This window comes from Rhamphochromis sp. 'chilingali', assembly GCF_963969265.1.
Source record: "Rhamphochromis sp. 'chilingali' genome assembly, chromosome: 3".
Taxonomy (NCBI): domain Eukaryota; kingdom Metazoa; phylum Chordata; class Actinopteri; order Cichliformes; family Cichlidae; genus Rhamphochromis; species Rhamphochromis sp. 'chilingali'.
The window spans coordinates 15,483,809-15,506,349 of record NC_137931.1 but is presented as its reverse complement, the minus strand read 5'-3'; the positions used below and the strand labels follow the sequence as shown (position 1 = coordinate 15,506,349).

The window sequence follows — 22,541 nt, the reverse complement described above, 5'->3', positions numbered from 1 at the left end:
ATATGTTAAAACAAGATCTAGAGTGTGATTAAAGTGGTGGGTGGGTTCTTTTACATTTTGAGAGAAACCAATTGAGTCTAATAACAGATTAAATACCATGTTGAGGCTGTCATTTTTAGCATCTACATGGATGTTAAAATCACCCACAATAATTATTTTATCTGAGCTGAGCACTAAATCAGATAAAAAGTCTGAGAAATCAGACAGAAACTCTGTGTAAGGCCCAGGCGGACGATAGATGATAACAAATAAGACTGGTTTCTGAGTTTTACAGCTGGGGTGCATCAGGCTTTCAAATGAATTAAATGCCTGTTTTGATCTTTGGTTGATAAATAGGCTGGTGTGAAAAATTGCTGCCACACCGCCCCCTCGGCCTGTGCTTCAAAGTTTCTGGTAGTTAGAATGACTCGGGGGTGTTGATTCGTTTAGACTAACATAATCATCCTGCTGCAACCAGGTTTCTGTAAGGCAGAGTAAGTCAATTTGTTGATCAATTATTAAGTCATGTACTAACAGAGACTTGGAGGAGAGAGACCTAATGTTTAATAATCCACATTTCCTGGGTTTGAATCTGTGTGGAGTCTGGATGTTCTCCCCGTGTCTGTGTGGGCTCTCTCCTGGTACTCTGGCTTCCTCCTGTTGTCCATGTTCTAAATTGGCTGTGAATGTGAATGGTGGTCTGTCTTTTTGTGTTAGACTGGTGACCTGTCCAGGGTGTACCCTGCTTGTCACTCCATGACAGCTGAGAAAGACTCCACCCCAACCGTGACCCTGAATTGAATGGATGGATCATTACCAGAGTTATTTTCTTGTAAAAAACAAACAAACAAACAAACACCCGAAAGCATGATCTGATTTTTTTTGTATTAAAAACAGGAATGTCAATTTATTTTCTGTTTCCATCACTTTCCACAATACTTCCTTCAATTTGCTAAGTTCCACACTTTTACCACGCAATGTTCCACTGAAAATAATGTAATTTTAGCAACATTAAATTACACAGTAAGCTCAGCTGCACTGGTGTGATGCCAGAAAAACAAAGATGCAATGTGTAGTACAGCTTCACCTTGAAAACCTTGTGCGTGGATAGAAAAAGCTGCCTGCCCTTATGGGGACTTCAGGCTATCTGGCGAATAAACTCCTTAGCACCATAAGAAAGGAGGAGAAGAGGGAACAACCCTTGTCAGACAGCTGTGTCCCTGACAGACAATAGATGGCCAGGATCCATCTGGATGCAGCAGCCCTGGACCAACATGATGTATACATCTTCACTCGCCAATGGGATCCATCAATCCCTCTCTCACCATGGTGACCAGGAGTGACACGTAGCCTATACCACCAGAGCCCTAATCTACTGAAAAAAATGAAATGCATTAATCTGGATGTGAACAGGTAATTGGTTTGAAATGTTTTATATTTTTTCTCAGTAGTGTTTGTGTTTTCCTTAACTGTGATCATTTCTTGTGCCTTCACTGTAACCAGGAGAATACAATGAGAAATTCAGCTTAAAAGGCATTCACACACATTCATAGTCTGATAGATGCAATGCAGAGTTAGTATCTTGCCCAAGGATATTTGGCATGCAGACTGAAGCAGCCAAGGATCGAACCACCAACCATCTGAGTAGATGACCTGCTCTATCACCTGAGCTACAGCCACCCCACCACTGGCTCTTACGGTCAGATGTTCCCCTGTTTGACAGAACACAGTGACCTGATGAGTTTTTTCATAGATATTTCTCTCAATAGAAGACTTCAATCACCTGAATCCTGTAATAAAAGACTACGTCAATTTTGACATGACTTAACGTTATGAGTAGTGAACCTTTAAGTACATATGAGGAGTGTAAGATTGTAAATGAAAGGAAAAAAATCAAAAGTGTGGAAAATGCTACAGTCTATGTGACAGGTGCTTTGCAGTGGTAATTCTAAAATCAGTGAGGACTTAAATGAGTTCTCCACAATGTGAAAAAGATTTATGCCAAGTAATTTTACACAGCTGGAGTAGCTCCTTTGAAACTGATTGGTAATTTTTATCTAAAATGTTGAGTTGACTTCATGAGATGACCTGTCAAAACACACTCAAACAAATAAAACCTCACTATTGTTGGTTTTAAAGAATCTTATTTAGTTCAATTTACTGAATAAATTTGTTTTATTTAAGTTTACTGTAGTCATTCGTGTTATTTAGTCATTTGGCAGGTTAACTCAATGGCATGCTGTTGAGTCAGTTCAACATGTTAGAGTTAAATGCAACCAGTTTTTTTAGGTGTTTTTGGTGGAATCACTTGACATAACTTTTTTAAGTAAATAGAAAAAAGTATATTGAAACACTGAGATTTTTCTGTTTGTTTCATGTATATAAAAAGAAAATAAGACTGTACCAGAGCTGTGAGTGTGGTTGCTGGGTAGTGCTGATGAGTGGGAGGTTACACTTGGTCAAGCTGTCTTTGTAAGTCACATGACTTATTTGTAATATTTAGATTACTACACTATTTATTCAAAAAAGAATCAAACGACTTGAAATGAACAAATTTTATTGGAAAACTTCCAGTAAAACTGAATAAAAATCTAAAACTCTGTTCACCTGGTGTTTAAAATGGTATTTACAATTTCATATCGTCCTTTGAAAAGACCCTAGTTGAGTGTTTACAGCATCCATCCCTAATCTTCTCTTTTAAAAAAAAATCATGGGCAACCTTGTCAGCCAAGCAGTGGAGATGCAAAGAGGAATTGGGGGAATGGCCTTGCTACAGCACCATTCTGAATATGTTAACAGTGCTGCTTCCCTTGAACTGTCACAACTTGAAAATCCACCGTGTTAAGAGCTTCACACGCAGGCAGCCATGAATATCTGCTGGCTTCCACAGACTTAGCTGGGGAGGCTCTTAAAAAGCACTTGTTGTAATACATGACCAATTTCCCGGCAGCGAGTGTAGGGGAGTATTAACATCTCCTCAGCCTGGTTCGGCTTTAATGTGATGGAGATGTTATTAGAGCCATCGCCGGCCCAAATGAATGGCCAGTGGAAGCACCACAGCGGGAGGGAGGGGGGAAGGGGCCACATCGACCTTGGCCTCACCAAGGACAAGGACACTTGTGCTCATAAAAAGGGGTGGTCCAATTGTTCACACTAGCCATGACTGCTGAGCCAAGCCTTGGAGTCAGGCTTACATGTCCATATGCCCAGTTAGTCAGCTTCTATTTCACACTTTTTTTTTCAATAAAATGCCATGACATTTTTTTTTTACATTTGTATTTGCCATAGCTCAGTCTGCCCAGCATTTAATGATCACAAGCCTTTCATTTGGCCTCTTTGTTCTATAAATACATCAATAAATGTCACAAATTCAAGGATAAAATGTTTGAAAGTATATAAAGAGAATGATTTTGAGAAATGATAAAAACTATATAAAAATATGGAATCACATCATTTAAGAAATCTTTAATACATAGTGACATATATGTGGATTGCTCTGTGAGTTTGGAGATTATCTTATGCTATAAATTGGCTTTAATAGCTCTGGCGAGCCATGTGATTAATTTGGCTGTCCTGCATTGTTGTGGCAAGCAATTCTTCCTGTGTCAAGAGGTGCTCTCGTCTTTGAACATTTATCTTGCCTCCCTGCTCCTTTTAAGTGTAATTATTTCACCTTAATTAGAGGTGAATCATGCTTAGTAAACACAAAAACACGGTCTCTTCAGATTAATAAACCGAGGTAATGCGTTAGGCACGGGGAGTCGGTTTGAATGAGCTTTGGCTCTGCTCCAATTTGGGCATGATTCTCATTGTGCAGCAGCTCCCAGCCTTGACGAAAGTGACCAGTGAGTAGCAGTTGAGGACAGGATGGCTGGGCGCGGTGAAGATACAGCAGAAAAGGAGTTCGGGCCTGTGTCCAACACTGAATTCTGCTATTGTTTCAACAAAAAAACATGTTGTTCTTTGGTGTCTGCTATTAATAATACATTGGCCAAAATCTGTAAGTCAGATACAGTAGAACAAGGCATGAGCCACCTTTTTAAAAAAAAAACCCAAATAGCTTGTGTAGTTTTTAAATGCTGTTTTATTATTTGTGTCCTTTTTTGCTTTTTATTTTACGTGGAATCAATTATACATATAAAATATACATACTAGTGAAATTTGGTTCAGTTCTTCAAAATACTTTTATTCTGTCCCTTAAGCCAGTCAATTTCATGTATTATTTCATTTTAAATAATCGCTAGATAAATGTAGACTGAAATTCTTGCTATCGCTCCTTAATGCATGTAACTATACCATCAAACTGAAAAGATAAAATGCTCTAATATTTACTTTCAGCTGCTATGTGGAGGGAGGGTGCAGAAGTAGGGAGGGGGAATCTACTCTCCCAGCAACTAATTACTTAAGCAGTTGTCAAAGGTTTGAAGCTCGCTCTTGAATTCCAATGAACACTGCCCATGGACAGCGGTGGTTTTGCATATATTATGAATATTTCAGCTTCTCCCAGTAACCTTGGTGTCGTTTGGCAGATAGGTGCTGGCAGAGAGCCATTTAAAAGCTTCTCTTTTGCAGAAGGGAGGAGACAGGGTATTAAGCTTTATCTATACTTGACATTTCCAAGCATTTGTAATTAATTCATATAGAAAATCTTTGCCCGCTTCATCTAAATGACTGGCCATGAAAAGCAAAAGGTAACTATTTGTTGGCTTTTCATTATTGTTTCTGTGAAAGGACACTAGACACAAACCCAACTGGTGCATGTCAAAATTACACATCAAGACAGCCTCATAACGCAAATAAAAAGGAAATTATGCAAAACAATTTACCACATATCTTCTCAAGCACATATAAATGTCTCTGTTTACACATGCTGTTCAAGATTCAAGGTGAGAGTTCACATGCAGTCAGGCTCTGAATACAGGCACAGAGATTTGAGATTCTGAGTGTGAATAAAGATGCACATGTAAACCTTATGAAAAGTTTAGTGTGAAAGTGCAGCTAGGTGGACAAAACTAGTCTGCATGTCACTACGCCTGGTTGTGTGTATATATACCTGTGTATCACATCGTTTCTATAGTTCTTTGAGTACTGAGTACTGTGACATGATATAAGCCTGGGGATATCTGCAACAATCTGGCCTTGCATATACTATTTCTGTAGTGCTTGTATTCCAGAAATGGTCACAAGCAAGATATCATATCCACTTTAACAGATGATAGCTAACAGTTTTGAAAACAACGCAAAACATTCTGAGAAGCCTCCACAGCTAACATGATTTCACATAAAAATTTAACTGGTTAAATAGCTGTTAATGTTTATACCAATGTATTACTTTTTTATTATGCATGTTTATCACTGCATAATAAACATGCATATCTGGTTTTTGTCACCTTGGTAGGGTCTCCCATGGCAAATGGATCCAGGTTGAAGGACCAGACAAAGAGCGATTCAGAAGACCCCTATGAGTGAAAAACCTAGGCAACAGTTGACCCTTCCTTGTGATAAGTTTACCCGGGCATCGCCCTGGAGCCTTTCTTTGTGATTTTTTTTTGTTTATGTTTAAGTCATTTTTAGTTTCTTTTTTGTCTGTTTTAGAGGGGGATACAGTCTCTGAGGTGATGGGGTTTTGAGGGGATAATGGGAGGAGAAAAGCTGCAGAGGCATGTAAGACTGCAACTCTGGTCCCAACTCTGGATAATCTCGTTTTGGGGGGTTTAATAAATTTGGCCAGATTTCTAGAAATGAAAGCTGCTCCATCCAAAGTGGGATGGATGCCTTCTCTCCTAATAACCAGGTTTGCTACAGAAAGTTTCCCAATTAACTATAAAAGCCACATCGTTTTTTGGACACCGCTAAGACAGCCAGTAATTTAAGCAGAATTTGCAGCTAAACATGTCACTCCTGGTTTGATTGGGGAGGGGACCAGAGAAGACTGCTTTACCCCACTCGCCGACACACCCACTGGGGATCAAATTCTGGTAATTGGTGATTCTGCTCTGAGACATGTGAAGCCACAAATTTAAAAACTGCTGGCTAGGGGTAAACATAGATTCAGTAAAATTATAATACTTAAAGAAATGCTTGAGGGTGCTCCACCTAGGGACTCTGTCATCCTACTTGGAGACTTTAAGGCTTTTATGGGCAAAGACAATGAGACATGGAGGGAGGAATGAGCTGCCAGATCTGAACCTGTGCAGTGTTTTGTTACTGGAATTCTGTGCAAACCATAGTTTCACCATGTTCAAACATAAGTGTGTCCATAACGGTGTCAATAAGTGGCAAAAGTGGCCCCTAGGCCACAGGTCAATGATTTGTATTTCAATTTTGTAATTGTATCATCAGATCTGCATCCTGGACACTCGGGTTAAGAGAGGGGCTGAGCTGTCAACTTATCACCAAATGGTGGTGAGTTTGATCAGGTGGCGGTGGAGGATGCTGGACAGACCTGGCAGTGAGAATGCCTGGCAGAGGCCCCAGTCTATGAGATCTTCAAGTCCCACCTCCAGCAAAGCTGTGACAGCATTTCAAGGGTGACTGGGGATATCGGTCCTTAGTAACTGAAACTGCTGTACTGAGCTGGCCAACAGCGGAAGTGAAGGGAGCCATCCAACTGAAGAGAAAATCCCATTGGACTGATTCTTATATAGTGCTTTTCTACTCTCCCGGAGTACTCAAAACACTCTATACAACATGCCACATTCACCCAATCACACCCATTCTCACAAGCACTTTCTCTGTATTTAGTGCTTTCTAAGTACATTCACACACATTCACACTCCCTCCGATGGATGCAATTTGGGGTTAGTACCTTGCCCAAGGATGCTTGACATGCAGAGTGGAGGAGCCAGGATAGAACCACCAACCTTCCGATTAGTAGATGACCTGCTCTACCTCCTGAGCTACAGCCACCCCTCATCCTGTGAAACTTTGTAAGCAGTCGATAGGTACTGACAGGCCAAGATGGAACGTAGTTTGGCCAGTGGCTGAAGCAAAAATTCAGGTGTAAGAGGAGTTTGGAAAGTCCATGGAAAAGGACTGCCGCGAAGAGAATCTGGCAAACCTTCAGGTGACTCAGGACAGGAAACTGGTGCTCTACCTGCATTGTGTATAGTGCAGGTGGAGCACCGCCGACTTCACCTGAGGAGTTTGTGTCATGGTCCTGAGTCTGAGGACTCGGTGTTTTGCGTTTCTTTATATTATTCTTTGTTCTCGGTTATTCTGTTTTGTCTTTTGCTTAGGTTTGCTATGTGTTAGTGTTTTTGTTTCATGCCTGCCTGTGTTTTCTCTGTCTGTCCATGGTGTTATTGTGTCTGCTCATGAGTCTGCCTGTCAAGTTCAGTGTCCTGTTTGGTTCTCTGTGTCTGTTATTTCCTGTTTTATTCGGAAAGTTCATGTCTCATGTCAGTGTATTCAGTTTTACCTCTCCCCTGTCTCGTTAGCCTAATTGCTCCCAGCTGTGTCTCCCTCCTGTGGCCCATTCCCTGATTACTCCCCATGTATTTAAGCCCTGTGTTTTCCTGTGCTCTCTGTCGCGTCGTCTGTTTAACCCCATGTCCGTCTAGGTTTCTCTGTGAATCTCCCATGTAGTCTATATTATTCCATGTTTCTTCGTGTCTCTCTGCTCCTCGCTCCATGTCCTCCATTTTGTATTAGTTTTCCCAGTTTAGGTTTATGTTCGGTTCTGCCCACACCTTGGTTTTGTGCACTGTAAATAAAACCCACTTGCACCTCCGCCATTGTCTGCTATTGGATCCTCCTTTCTCACCCTCCACACGACTGCCGCCCCAGCCGTGACAGTTTGTCAAGTGGTAGAAGAAATAATTTGAGGACCTTTGTAATCCCACTGACACGTCTTCCACAGAGGAAGCAGAGTCTGGGAATGGTGTGGATGACTCCTCCATCACTGGGGGTGAGATCCTTGAGACAGTTATACAATTCCTTGGTAAAAGGGGCCCTGGGGTGGATGAGGTTTACTCTGAGTTCTTGAAGGCACTGGATGTTGTGGGGCTGTTTTGGTTGACACAGCTCTACAATTTTGTGTGGAGGTCATGGGTGGTACATCTGGATTGGCAGACCAGGGTGGTGGTTCCGATCTTTAAGAAGGGGGGCCAGAGGGTGTACTACAACTATAGAGGCATAACACTCCTCAGCCTCTCTGTGAAAATTTATGCTAGTGTGCTCGAAAGGAGAGTCCGTCAGTTAGTTGAATCTCAGTTTAAGGAGGAACAATGCAGTTTGCGTCGCGGTCGAAGAACACTGGACCAGTTCTTTAACCTTTCGAGGATACTTAAGGGTGCATGGGAGTTTGTCCATGCACCCTCAAGGGCAGCTGATGTAGTGCAGATACAGAGAAAATAAAAGGGCAGCAGATACAGGAAGACCTGAAGTCATGTAGATTTACACAGAAAGGTACAAGTATGATGTGAACCACTCCAGCGCAGTATCACAAATCCCTACACAGCCTACACAAATATTATGATCAACAGACAAAAGAGGCTCTTAAGTCTAAGAAAACAAGGTTACAAAGTTCCCTGAATCTGTAACAAGGATGATATATTAAAAAGTGTCAGCAGCGAGTATTCTGTGCTATAAAGAGACTTAAAAGAGACAAAGAACGCTAAACCTCAATTATCTGAAAAGACTGTAAACAATTTTCTCCAGAATTTTTGAAAGAAAGGGAAGTTTGGAAATAGGCATGAAGTTTCATAAGACAGTGGGATCCAGGCCAGATTTTTTGTTTAGGCCTTGGTGGTAGCATTTTGAGCTTCTTGGATCGAATATTTAGCATAGTTGGACAAAATACAGAGTGTTAAGATCAGAATTGGTTAGCAAGTCCCAGTTAGTGCTAAGTTACCAGACTATAGTAAAAAAAAATATTAAAAAGGCACCAACAACACAAACATGCTTGAGGGTTGTAGTTCAATGACTGTAGTTAGCAAAGTGGAGGCCTAGCATAGTTGAGCCTACAGCTACCCGTGTGTGCATGCTCCTACCTTTAAGCGTTCAAAGAATCAATCTGAATGGATTATAAAAAATAAATAAGTTAATCGCCCATTGTAGTGTTGTTATAAATGGGCATTTTAAGATGGGAGTTTATGGGGACTGACTCAAATTTAGAGGCGACTGCTGGAGGAAAACCAGTCATTTGGCACCCATGACTGCCTTTTGATTGGCACCCCAAACCATAATCATTTTGTAACCATGGAGGTTTAGTAAATACAGTACAAAACAATGTTTTCCCCCATATTCTTAAGTGAAAAGATTTGTATAAACATAATTTAGAAATACTCAGATTGGTTCTGGTTACAACAGAAGGAAAAATGCACTGATTTGTCTTATTTGTGTTATGCTAACATTTACTTATATAATCAATGGATATAGCCTATGGAAACAAACTGGTTCCCAAAGAATAATGTCATGTTAAAGATTTCATTATTGTGAGGATATCAACTTGTTCTTTTTTTGGATGGGTCACAGTGGATTTTAGTACCACAGACATGATCTTATTGACCTAAACTGCAGCTGTAGCCTCATAAATTCTCTGACAGGAAAAGAAAGGAAAAAATAAAACAAAAACAAATGAACCACATTATCCAGATGCCAATTAGTGTGAAGCAAATGACGAAAGAAAGGCAACATGACTTAGAGCTCTTACAGAGATAAACATGAAAAGTTGTTTTTTGTGCCAAAAATGATGCAAATTTTCTTAAAAGTTCTGACTAGTGAAATTTTTTTTTATTTCTTTTGAAAAAAGAAGGCTGTCTGTTATCACAGTTTTAGCAGAATAAGCTGTTAGTTGCTATGATCTGATCAGAGTCTTGGATTTCCAAAAGCTTGGGCTGGTTTGGAATATATGGCTATTGCTGTGCTTAGAGTTTTTCTGAGAAAAAATATACATCTATGTGTAGTCTCTTTTAATGGTCCTTTGTCGCTGTTGAATAAACTATTAGTACCTATAAAATCTGCACTGACACACAAATCCTCAAAGCCAAAACATCTTAGCCACAGTGGACTGAAAATGGGTGAACTAGCCAACTGCTGGGTGGAATGCATTTTAGAAAGTCAAAATACAAAATCTGAAGCCAATGTATCTTTACTACGCACTTTCCCGGTTGAATTTTGGGCTCATATTAAGTAGAAATAATATTCATTTTGTAAATATTGGTCCCAATTTAAGTCAAAAATATGAATAAACTATGGCATGTCCTATACTGATAACATCTTGTTTTAAAAAGCTAAGCCGGACAGGCAAAAACAATCAGTTTGAGCCAGGACATTGTATCCTCACCCAAATAAAAAAATAAATAAAATGGTTCATTCCTCTTTTATGTACGGCCAGTTGTTTTAGTATTTTTTTCTACATAATTTTCAATAATCAATAGATAATAAACAAGTAAGTTTATTATCTATTTTACAAGCTAACCAGTGAACGTATTTGCTAGCTAGCTAAGACTAAGATAAGATAAGATAAGATAACCTTTATTAGTCCCACGCGTGAGAAATTTGTTTTGTTACAGCAGTGGACAGTGCAAAGTTGCATAGAAAAATTAGAGAAAAACAGTGGAATAAGATATCAATAAGATACTGTACACAATAGAATAGAATAAAATAAAATACTATATACAATCAAATAAAATAGAATACAAATGCTATATACAATATGAGTATAATACAACGATGCCAGAAACAGTATTGCACTTAGTGTTATTTCTATTGCACATGTGTGGATGTGTGTGTTTGATCAGTTGAAGTCTTTGTTGTAGACTACCAGCATTTAGCTTGCTGTGGCTAAAAACAAGGTGATCAGGAAGTATCAGGAAGTATTTTATTTAATAAAATAATTTTACTCTTTCCAAAGAAATTGCTGTGTTGTGCTTAAATTTGTATTATAAGCCAGTACACGAGTACAGCCATCTGTTCTACAGCACTAAAATAAGTGACCAAGAATACTTACAAACATGCAGCAGACAAGATGCAAGGTCTGGTTCTGAGACAGTTTTAATGGGAAAAAATCAAAGTAAAGTCTGATTACTTATATCTCAAGAGCAAAAGTTTGGAATTATCTTCAGCTCTGTGTACTGACACACAAACCCTTCTCAGTCTCCAGTCACAGGATCAGCGTCTTCCTACATCACTCCATTTTTCAGCCTCTCCATTACCGTAATCTGTTAGTGTTGCCTTGAGATATTTATTTGACCCATCCTCTTTGTGAAGAGCGGGTTCCTAGGAAGTTGTTTAGTGTACATCAGGATAAAAAGTCATTTTTACAAATCATCTAGTTACCTACCAAAGTCTTTTTCGAGTATCCCTGAGTACATAATTTGTCTTTTGCCATTACAAATAATGTAACAAAACAAACACTGGCTGATTACAAATGAATATTCTGATTTGCTTTCTGTTCCAAATTTTACCAAAAAGGTTGGAAAGTGATCCCAAATCTTTTCACATATCCATTATCTTTGGGTTCTTTGGGTCATAGTTCAGCACTGATTTCCCCTTGTGGGTAGAAGCCAAAGTTTCCTGCTCCTCAACCGGACCGCCTCATCAGCCTTAGTGTAAAAGGATCAGCTCCAGCACTCTGGGTTCACCAGATTGTCTGCTTCGTAAGTGTAGTAAACAGGCAGTTTTTTTTAAAATAACTCATTAGTGAAGTTATATCCTCACTGTGCTAATGACATCGGCTAAAATAATGTCCTAATTTTCAGTGCCTATCTACTGGTTGAAAGAGTGGATCACCTACCTGTAGGGATGGGTATTGATAAGATTTTCACGATTCCGATTCCATTTTCGATTCTGTTTAACGATTCGATTCTTTATCGATTCGCTTATCGATTCTTTTTAAAAAAAGGAGAACACTAAGTTCGATTAGCTTAGAACTTCGTTTTATATCTTCTCTTTGAACAAGATAGAAATTTAGGAGTAACGTGGCCTTACAAACCCAACAGTGAGATCTTAAGAGATCCACAGCCTACGGCTCTTCAATGGGTGTCACAGGGTCCCCAGGAAAAAAAATTGTAAATGTAAAATAATAAAATAAATATTCTTCTGTAGCAATAACAAAGTATAACATAAATTATTCAGTAGCAATTACACAAGAATATCCAGAAATGTCCCTGCCTACAATTAAACACATTCACTTACCTAAAATTGGGGGCATCTGCTGTGGCAAATGGGTTCAAGCCTTTGACCACAAACTTAGTCACTGCTCGGTGACATTCGTTTATCCTGTCCTGAAAGGAGACGCTACCAGTAGACTGCAGCGAGAACTGCCAGCATCTGAGCCAGACTCTGTCTGTCTCTCTCATCATGGTCACCTAAATGCACAGTAATGGCAGGTTTTGTAATAAGGCAGATCGCACTAACATAATATGCACTGTTAGTTGATTATTTACCTGCCGCATTAACGGGAGAGGACGTGCAAACGTTACCGCTACTGCTGAGTTGAGATTCCCGAGTCCGGAGTGGAATTAAAAACACGACATTCATTTAAGGTCATTGCGTGTTTTGTGAGCAAATGCTTTTGCATATTCGTAGTGTTTCCTCCCTTAAATGAAGTATCTACTTTGCAAGTATTGCAAGTTGCCCTGTTGTCATCCATTCTCATAAAGTATAACCAAACTTTTGAGCGTTTGAGCCGCTTACGCGCCGTGTTTCCTGCCAGGTAAATGATGCTCCGCAACGTGGTGACGTCATTCGGGGCGACTGGAATCGATAAGGGAATCGTTTGCAAAAATGGCAAACAATTCCAAGGAATTGAAACAGTGGGAACTGGTTCTCAACAAGAACCGGTTTTCGATACCCATCCCTACCTACCTGCATAACCAACCAGTTTCCATTGATCCGTTCCACTTCCACTGAAAAATCTTTTCTGGAACACTTATATGTTTGAGGGTGGGCAGCAGAGGACTGACCCCAAGAACATTAAATCTATCACTGAATCATCACTATCATGGACAGATTCTTTAAGTCAGCTCATTTCCTGGCATTTTTAGAAACTCTGCCATGTTCCTTCCCATATCCGCGTCGGCTGGTGTATACAGTTATCATGGATAAAATATGCTTGCAATGCTCTAACCTCTTTCAGGTCTGCCTTCCAGAGAATTTGTCCCACATTTCCTCTGTCACAGGCGAAACCTTATTTTTCCAATCCTCTGGCTCACTATCTGACTGCTTCTAGTGGACTCAAGTAAGCATTCTGAATCAGCTTCTTTTTTGTCTCATCTGGACCAATTACTGTCTTTTTGGTCTTGTTGCTCTCCTGAGTCATCCTAGTGCCACTTCGGTTGCATAACCTCTCCAACTGTTAATCCGGTCGTAAAGTCTGACGTCACTAGCCGTGTCTGAACCTAAACTCCGCTGCAGGTCCATATATCAAACGATCACTATGGCATTACTGAGAGTTGAAAAACTGTCTAAGTCTTTCATCTTTAATAAAATGATCAGCCTTCTGCTCTACCAGGTGTAACAATTGAGTTTAACATCCAGGCATCCATGAAAACGGAATTTATGATATTTAACGGAGTTAGAAGTTAGCAGGAAGTTAGCTCGCTAGCTTCTATCTAAATACAATATAGCATGTCCTGACTGCGGGGTTTTGGAAACAAATTAAAACGTACATCTCTGTTATCCCTTTCAACATAAATGAAGACAGAAAACTAAACAGCAGTGACGTTTGTAGGGTTACTGAAGTTTGGCTAGCTGGTATACAATGATGTGCTATGTGACCGCTAGCGACACAGCTATGTTAGCATAATATAAACAAGCTAACTTTTTTTCCACTTGATAAAAGTTAACGTGAGTGTTCTCGGTGGTCAGGAAAAAATGTAATCGCATGGCAGGATGTTGTAAAAGGACCAAACTTCAGCCTGGAGAACAACTGAGATAATCCATCCACAATATGAGGTTAGTCATTCATATACTGCTGCATGGGCTGGGCTGTAGTTACATCCTAAGGTTTTAAAAACTGAGCTTAAATAAATGATTAGTGGTAATAAAAGCCGAGGGAGGTCAACAGTGATCACTGACTGTTTTAGGCAGAGGTGGGACCAAGTCATTGTTTTGCAAGTCTCAAGTAAGTCTCAAGTCTTTATCCTCAAGTCTCAAGTCAAGTCTCAAGTAATGTCAGGCAAGTCAGAGTCAAGTCTCAAGTCACTGGTGTAAAAGTCCAAGTAAAGTCACAAGTCTGAAACTTTGAATTTCAAGTCCTTTCGAGTCTTTAAAAAAAAAAAACGAAAAAATAATGTTGCAGTTATGTGCTAAATGTAAATATTAGACCATGTAATTTTAAAATCTGTGTTTTTCTCAACACATGACAAAATAGTGAACTTAGAAAATATACACAAATTGTGAAATTGCACCTCTTTAAAATGCAGCTCAATTAAACCTAGCTCCAAGAATAATTTTCACCGACAGTTCTGAGATAAGCTGCATGTTATTCTTGGATGCGGTTGTAGGACCAGCTTTAAAATCGCATGACAAAAATATCATACACATTAAAAAAAAAACTGTATCACCAACGTAGCCTAGACAACATTTGCTAGTTAGATGAAGTCAGCTATCTCATTGTAGCATATTTATATGCATATTTATAATCATACGGTTCTTGGAGTGAGTGCATACACTCATGAAGTTTAGTAACTTCAGGTCACTGCAACAAGCCCAGGTACAGTTTACCGACGGATGGGTACAGGACCTTGAAATGCACCGTGTAGAACGAAAGACCATCGTACGTATCATAAGTTTACCAGTCTCACAAATTGTCGTGTGAATTAATAGGACCTTTGAGCTCAAGGGTAATTAATTAGTAGTGGAAATAATTTCTGGTACCCATCACAGAAATGTAGCAGTGACAACAATATTGTATGCTGTAATCGTACTGGGCAATTAGTGATACAAAAACCCTGTTTTATCCTGTGAATAAAAGTATATGTTTTTGTCAATGTACCATAATAACAGAAGCGAAACGCAATATTGTGTCAGGACAATTCACTATTTATGCACAATAAACAAAGGAGCATAGCGCGACAATTTCTGTTCAGCGCCAGACTTGCTTGTAACCTATATCACCAATTATGTAATGAAAATGACGTATTAAGTACTAAAAAACACTGACCTTCGTGTAAATGCTTGGAGCAGACTAACCTGTGAGCTGGAGTGTTCTGGGACGTTATATTTGATCTTTGAATGGCTGCAATCCAGGCCATCCGTCGCGTCTTTGTTACTTTGGAAACATGGCTTGAACAATTTCTCTTCAACGACGTAATCCGATAACAACCGATCTCTTTACCCGTCGGCTTCCCGTGGCTGTCATGCGACCGGCTATTGCAGTTAATGATACAACAGCTCCTTGACATTTTTGTGTTTCTTTTTATCGCTGTATAACTGATTTTAATTGAAAGCCTGCGTGCGCTAGTACCGCTTGCCACGAGTTCCCAGAATCCTTTGCGGTTCTACCCGTGAATGACGTCACATTTTCAATCTCTATATAATATGCATGTTAAATTTTATATTTGGGGTAAAATATCAAGTCTTTTCAAGTAAACCGGTTCAAGTCCAATTCAAGTCCCAAGTCATTGGTGTAAAAGTCCAAGTCAAGTCACAAGTCTTAGAACATTTTTTCAAGTCAAGTCTAAAGTCATAAAATTAATGACTCGAGTCTGACTCGAGTCCAAGTCATGTGACTCGAGTCCACACCTCTGGTTTTAGGAGCTTTTTGAGATTAAATGGAATAAAATACAAAACATTAAACATGTTAACAACACAAAAGCCATATTAAACGCAGACTACTTTATGCCCGGAAGTAGGATTCGTCATGTCATCACCGGATTAAGACTTTACCTGGGTTTGCTTTGCAATTAATGGGGAGTGGAATGGAGCCTAAATTTCTGATTTAGGCTCAGAAATGGCTAATGACACGAGAGTATAACAGATATCCAAAGATCAGTTAATTAATATTATGTTGATTAAAATACAAAGACCACAGAAATGCACATAATTGTTTTTCAAAATCCTGCCCACTGTGATTCAACCAATATCCTCTGTGCGCTCTTATAGAGGGTAAGCTCTTCAGTACCTCTGATTCTTGCAATAGCTCAGCCTCTTTCCTGGAGGTGATGTCAATCCTCTGAGATGACTACACAAGTGTAAAGACTTCAATCTGCGCCTCTGCCTCATCTAAAGCTGAACCCATCCACACCATTGTGTCCATTTTCTATGAGTGAGTGAGTTCGAGCAGCATGGGGGTGGCGAGTGTGTTTGTATGGGTGTGCATTTGTTTGTGTGTGTGTGCGTTTGGATCAAGTGTGCCTGTCCAAGAGGTTGCCAACTGGGATTAAGGGAATGTGAATCAGTGAAGGACCACCGTGGTAGTATCCAGTAGTGTTGAGAGTGTAACCCCCCCACCCCCCACCACAACCTTCCCAACCACCACCACTGCTGCCATCACTTCCACCCCTGTGTTCTCTCTTTCACCACCCTGCCCCTTCTTTTCTCCCCCCACCATACATGTCCCTTGTCTCTGCCTCCAGCTTTAGCACTTCCTAGTTTAGTTCTGCCTGAGCGCAGAGCAGCTTTCTCTCCAATTTAGTGAGTGGCAGGGAAGATGCAGACTGACACCATACTGATTCAGTGGAGTGTTCACTGATGTGTGTGTCTGTGCGTGTGGGTTGGGTCTCGACACACACATACTCCAAAACCAGAGAAGAAAAAATTAAGAAGTAAACAGAATTAAAAGTATATGCAGTATATGGTATCTCTCTCTCTCTCTCTCTCTCTCTCTCTCTATATATATATATATATATATATATATATATATATATATATATATATATATATATATGTTTGTGTTTGTGTGCATGTGTGCGTTTGAGAATGAAGTAATTTGTCACAGTAGCAGCTGAAAAGTATCTTGATCTTCCTAAAATAATCAGTACCTATTGGGACATGACCCTGTGTGTCTTTCCTAATTAGTAACCCATTCATGTTAGACAATACAAAGACAAAAAGAGGCTTTAAAAAAATCTTATCTTCCATCAGCTGCAATGGCATATCTCTAAATCCCCTCTTTTCATAGCGGAGACTGGTGTTTGCACAAGGGCTGCTTCCATGTGAAGTCTGTATGTGTAAAAAGCTATAGCTCTCTATGAGAAGGCCAGCTCTCAGTCTTCAGGGTGCCATCCTGTGGCAACATCAGAAGAAATGTCAAAGATTTTGAAGGCTTGGTTAAATACGACTGGATTTCTTTGCCTTAAACCTTCAATGACATTTTTGGCTGTTGGAAAGGTCAGCATGCAGCTCCTGTGAAATGCTAGCTCTTTTGGGGTGAACTTCAATACAGGATAATAAATCCCTCTCTATTTTTTCTTCCATACTTCAGCACTGGCCCTGCCACAATAGTCTGTCACCTACTAACAAAACACACATTTGATGTATATATTACTCTCTATAATACTCTCTATGTGATAAATATTCTAGTCCTAAAGCAATGATGATACATTTTTGTGGAATTCTACCACTTCGCCAAAAAACTGAGATATTAATAAGTGAGCAATGTTTTTGTTTTGTTGTTTTTTAAAAAAAGAAAAAAAAGAAGATATTTTCAGCCAATTTTTAAATGCATTACCTGCTAAATAATGACTGTTTTTCGTCTGCAAGGGTTTATTCATCACGGTCGACACTTTTTTGGCTACGAAGCTAACCCTAAGTTGTGTTGACCATTTTTGTAAAATAATAAAATTAAGCCTTTATGTCTTTATGACTACAAACTGGAGGCCTGGGCCAGGCTCAGTTAAAGATTATTCTGTAAAATAGCTATTGTTAGGCTATATCATACATTAACAATCATTATTTAAGTATTGTAAATGGGACAAGCAAGATATTTTTCATCCTTAATCTTTGAAACAGGATATTGGCCAGCTTGTTTCTGAAATTTTTATAAAATGTCACGAGGTTCCTCTGAGAGCAGAAAAGCAAAATGTTGAGTTTAGTTTACAGATTGTCTTTAAAAAACCATCTTTTGAGACAAGACGGATGAACTTCCCCTGACAGGACCATGAGCATTTCAGAGTGTTTTATAACTGAACTGGTTCCTTTTGACAGTAAGTGTAAGCAATCATACAAACTTATTACATTATGATGATTAATTACAGTTTTTTAAAAAAAAGATGTAGGGGTGTCATTACGTTCCACAACAATGCTCCATCACCTTTTCTATTTCCTGTACTTGCAGTTTGGACAACCCAAGGGATATTTATATAAGCAAGTAAAGCCAGTAACATGTAATGTGTCCATTGGAGGAACCATTAAAATTGTTAAGATATGTTTTGTTCTTGCTCCAGGATCATTTCCATGGTTTACTCTTTTGTTTTGTGTTTTGCGTCACTTTTATTGCTCTCGCCACATAATGAGCACTAACTCTGCCTCTTCTCTTTCTGTGTGTACATAATCTAGATGTTCTTCACCAAATCTTCTTTGTCTGTGTCCTTAACAGTCACAGACTGTTTTCGTGTTGTTTTGCCTGATTGCTCCTTATGTGCCAAGTCGGACTCAATTTATGTAGCGAACTCCCACTCCAGCTGACTAATACATGTAAACTAACCATCTCTAATAAATAAAATAAATAACACCACAACCCTGTGTGTGTATGAGAGAGAGAGAGATGTGAAAAATCTAAACATTTAATTAATACCAGAATAAGAAACCATTAATATCTTCAACTGAAAAAATTTGTTTAGATGTTGTTGTGTCTCTGTGTTTGTGTAAGGGTTCTTGACTGGCTTGCTAAATTACATTCCGTACAGCTGTATTTACTTGCATGTGCAACTTGAAAACAACAGTTGTCTCAAGCCACTTTATGAAGACTCAACAATTGTATGATCCCCTGTAATCAAGCAATTGGCAACAGGGGAAGAAAAAAACTCCCTTTTAACAGGAAGACACATCTGACAAAGCCAGGCTCAAAGTGGCATGCCATGTAGTCCAACTTTATGGCAGTAGATGAGGAAAAAGAGAAGAGAAACAAAGAAAGAGACAAGGACAATATATGATCTATGTCAGTGAGTCGACAGAGGTTCAAGAAAGTTGAAGTAGTTGAAAGGAAGAATTCAGGTTTATTTTATTAACTCTAGGCTGTTTGGTTTTGCTGCATATTGAGTGAACATTTTAAGACAGCTCACTGTGGGGATTGGCTCACTGTTTGGAGGCAGTCTCTAGTGGCCATCGGAAGAATTGCAGGTTTGGAAACTTTCACAATAGCTTGTTTTTCTGCCAGGCTTGCAAGTTGGTTTAATGTTAAAAAGACAGCATTGTACACAAAAGAAAAAAAAATATTGGTGGCTGAAATTCTGTTTCAGCTGTTTCAGGGAGTTCATATTGACAGACAGATTTAATTGGGAAAATAAAATTTTTGAAATGTCCTTTTTTAAATGTTTTGGTTACATTACATTACTTTCCTTAAAATTAATGCAGTAGATTACTTAATCAACTGTATTATAATTAGTGAATTTAGCACAGTAAAGCATTATATTAGTGCATTACTGAAAAATGTTAAAAACGAAAAATGTAGTAATACTAAAGCATTACTTCACAATGCAATATACCCAAAACTGGTTGCAGCATTGAAGCCAAACTTTCCCTATTTCTGGTTTGTGTCTGAGTTTTCTGTGTTTCACGCAGGTCAGAGAGTAAAAGGCGGGTGTTTGCAGACAGGTCAGCATCTTCCATGCAGGTCAGTTTGTGATTATCAGAAATGGGCAATAACCCGTTACTGTAATCTGATTACGTTTTCAAGTAATGAGCAAAGTAAGGGATTACTATTGCAAGAAAAGTAATTAGATTACTGTTACTTTCCCGTAAGTAAGCTGTGTTACTGCATTACTAAACTGTCATGATTTTGTTTGTGAGAGTGTCTCGTGACAATGACGTAAGAACGTGTGATGTCAGTGACAGCAACAGACTTGTGTAGATCAACAATGGATAATATGGAGTGTGGGAGAGAGTATGAACATGTAGCATTTAAAGCTTGGAAGTACTCACATTACTTTGGGTTTGATTCTGTAAAAAGTGACAAAAACATTAGTGTCTGCTGTACACTCTGCGTGGGAAGAAAACGTCTTTCTACAGCGAAAAATTAAACTTCAAATCTAACCAAGTACCGAGCACACTGCCACGGGAATGTGAAATTCACAGAGAAACCCCCACATCCCCCCACTGATATGACCGCTGCGGCACCGGACAAACCCCCACTCCTGCTAAACAGGTGAAAATAGATTTAAGAGCGACAGGACTCAGTGTTGCTGAATCTTTGATTTTATTTCTTGTTTGCTGTGTTTTACTATTTGAAAGAGTGAGTGTATGTATATGTATGTATATGCTGGAATATGCAGAAAATAGGTTTACATGTTAAACATATTTCTTCCAGTCAGAGACTGTTGCATATAATTAAATTTTTGCTTGATGCAATGTGCTTTACTTATTCAGGTTGTGTATCATGTTTTAAAAAGTAACAAAGTAATAAAGTAACTAATTACTTTTGAAAATAACAAATCTGTCTCCGGACTCCGGAGTTATGTTTTAACAGAGACGGTTTATTTACAAGATCTTCAGTGTCCAAAACTCCACAGAGAAGTCCGCCATACACCGTCTTCCTTGTTTTAAGTTCAGCAAACGGTGGCCCGCTGCCTCTGTTCCGGTGCCCCTTTCAAAAACACTTTTAAACTTTGAGAGAAAATCAGCATAGGCAATCTCCGGGTCGGTTCACAACACTGCTTGAGCCCAGTTTAAGGCTTGACCGCGGAGTAACTGTACAGAAAAGGCCATCTTTGCTCCATCACTTTCATATGTCCGCCGCAGTTGCCTAAACTGCAACGTAATCTGTGTTAGGAAACCAGCACACTTGTGGACTCACCAGCAAATGGCTCCGATGACGGTAGAGCTTGTTCTGGAGGTTCTGCGGAAGCGGGGGTTGGTAGCGTGGAGGGTTCCGGGGTTGGCGGCTGTGAAGGAGCAGACGGGGGAGGCATAGTGGGACCTGGCAGAGGTCTGTGCTGAGCGAGAGCCTGAGTGAGTGCGAGCAACTGATGGTTAATGTGTTGTAGCATCTGCTCGTGTCGCTCCAACAAGGCTTTAGGAGAGGGGGCGGATTGCTGAGCCGAGTCTGCTCGATCCATGGTATGGCTGGATTGTTATTGTCACGGGTTGCTCTGAGGATCCACTTGCAGGACTCCGGAGTTGCGTTTTAACAGAGAGGACAGTGCGAGGATAGTGCTATATACAAGATGTGAGAGGCAGGGTTCCAGGGCTCCAGGGAAAACAGGGGAATCACACACGTGCTCACTCCAACCTCTCTCTCTCCTTCCACACTCCACACGGGGAAACACGGGGACGGGTCCGGGGAATCTAGAACACAGAGACACACGTTAACTTTCTGAGACGGAGGCACGAAAACTTGGGCTCGACGTGTACTGACTAGAGTCTTCACAACAATCCAGCGTTGAACAGCTGACCTCCTCCCTCTAAAATACCAGCTGGTCTGATGAGGCCGAAGTGTTCCCAATCTAGGAAGGCGTGGGCCGAGGGCATGAACCCACCATGAGTTCCACCCCAGCAAAACAGGAGAGAGGGGGAGAGAGGGAGAGAGAGAGATAGAAAAGGAGAGCCAGGAGTTTGGAGATTATGATCAGCGCCTTGCCGATCCCACAGGTCGTGACAAAATTAATTAAGTAACAGGATTACTTTCTTGGAGACGTAATCAGTAATTAGTAACTAATCACTATTTTCAAGTAACTTAACCAACACTGGTGATTCCACATTTGTCTCTACACCCGAGGTTACCAGGAGGTCGTCGACCGGACTCTCAGCCTATGTGACCCTACAGCCTAAGCTTACACTCCTGAATCAGGTGGTCTCTGCTTGGAGTGGAATGGTGTTTTAATCTACCTGTTTTCATTGTACAAATTGAGAATTTTGATTACCAACAATCAGTCACTTGGACTATTAGTTCATGTCTGTTAAAAATGTACACACTTTTGTTTTGTATTATTATAAGTTAACGGCAGAGGGTGGAGTAAGTGGATGTAAAAGTTTTAGAGTTTGTGCCTTATAGGAAGCTCTGATGAGTCAGGTAACACAAATATAATGTACAATGTAACGGATTACCGTAATTCCCGGACTACAGAGCACATCTGATTAAAAGCCGCATGCGCTTATTTTAGAAAGAGAATCAATTTTGTACTTGTACAGGCCGCACTGGATTTAAAGCCGAATGCGTTTCACTCGTAATATGAGATATTTACACAGAAATATTACACGTGAGGATTTTTAACGTTTAATTTAATCCGTAAGGTAACATAAACTTTATGGTAACATACAAAAATACATACTGCAAATGCTTTTTCCCCCCCTCGAACAGCGTCTGTAACACGGTTACCTTTAAGTATACGTACGTATCGGTAACACACAAATTACATTGCTCATGGTTTTTTTACGGAACAGTGCACAAACAATATTACAACGTCTCTTAACAACCGGTAAAAATATATACCGTATATATGCTACTTATCAATTTT

The 22,541-nt window shown here is 39.7% G+C and overlaps 1 protein-coding gene across 3 annotated transcripts in view; it reads right to left on the bottom strand.

Annotated features, from left to right (window-relative positions):
- Positions 1–21,507, bottom strand: part of LOC308393944 (fidgetin-like) — a gene marked incomplete at its 5' end in the record, with an annotated part of 79,658 nt that extends 58,151 nt beyond the window's left edge. Inside the window, 2 exons of one of the 3 annotated variants that reach the window (XM_080878014.1) lie at positions 20,882–21,372; positions 21,443–21,507. In XM_080878014.1, coding sequence (XP_080734140.1) covers positions 20,882–21,143 — 262 coding nt within the window. Of the gene's footprint in view, positions 1–20,881; positions 21,373–21,442 lie in introns of those variants that run through there. The other 2 variants (XM_080878018.1, XM_080878017.1) reach the window with 2 other exon arrangements.
- Positions 21,508–22,541: the final 1,034 nt, after the last annotated feature.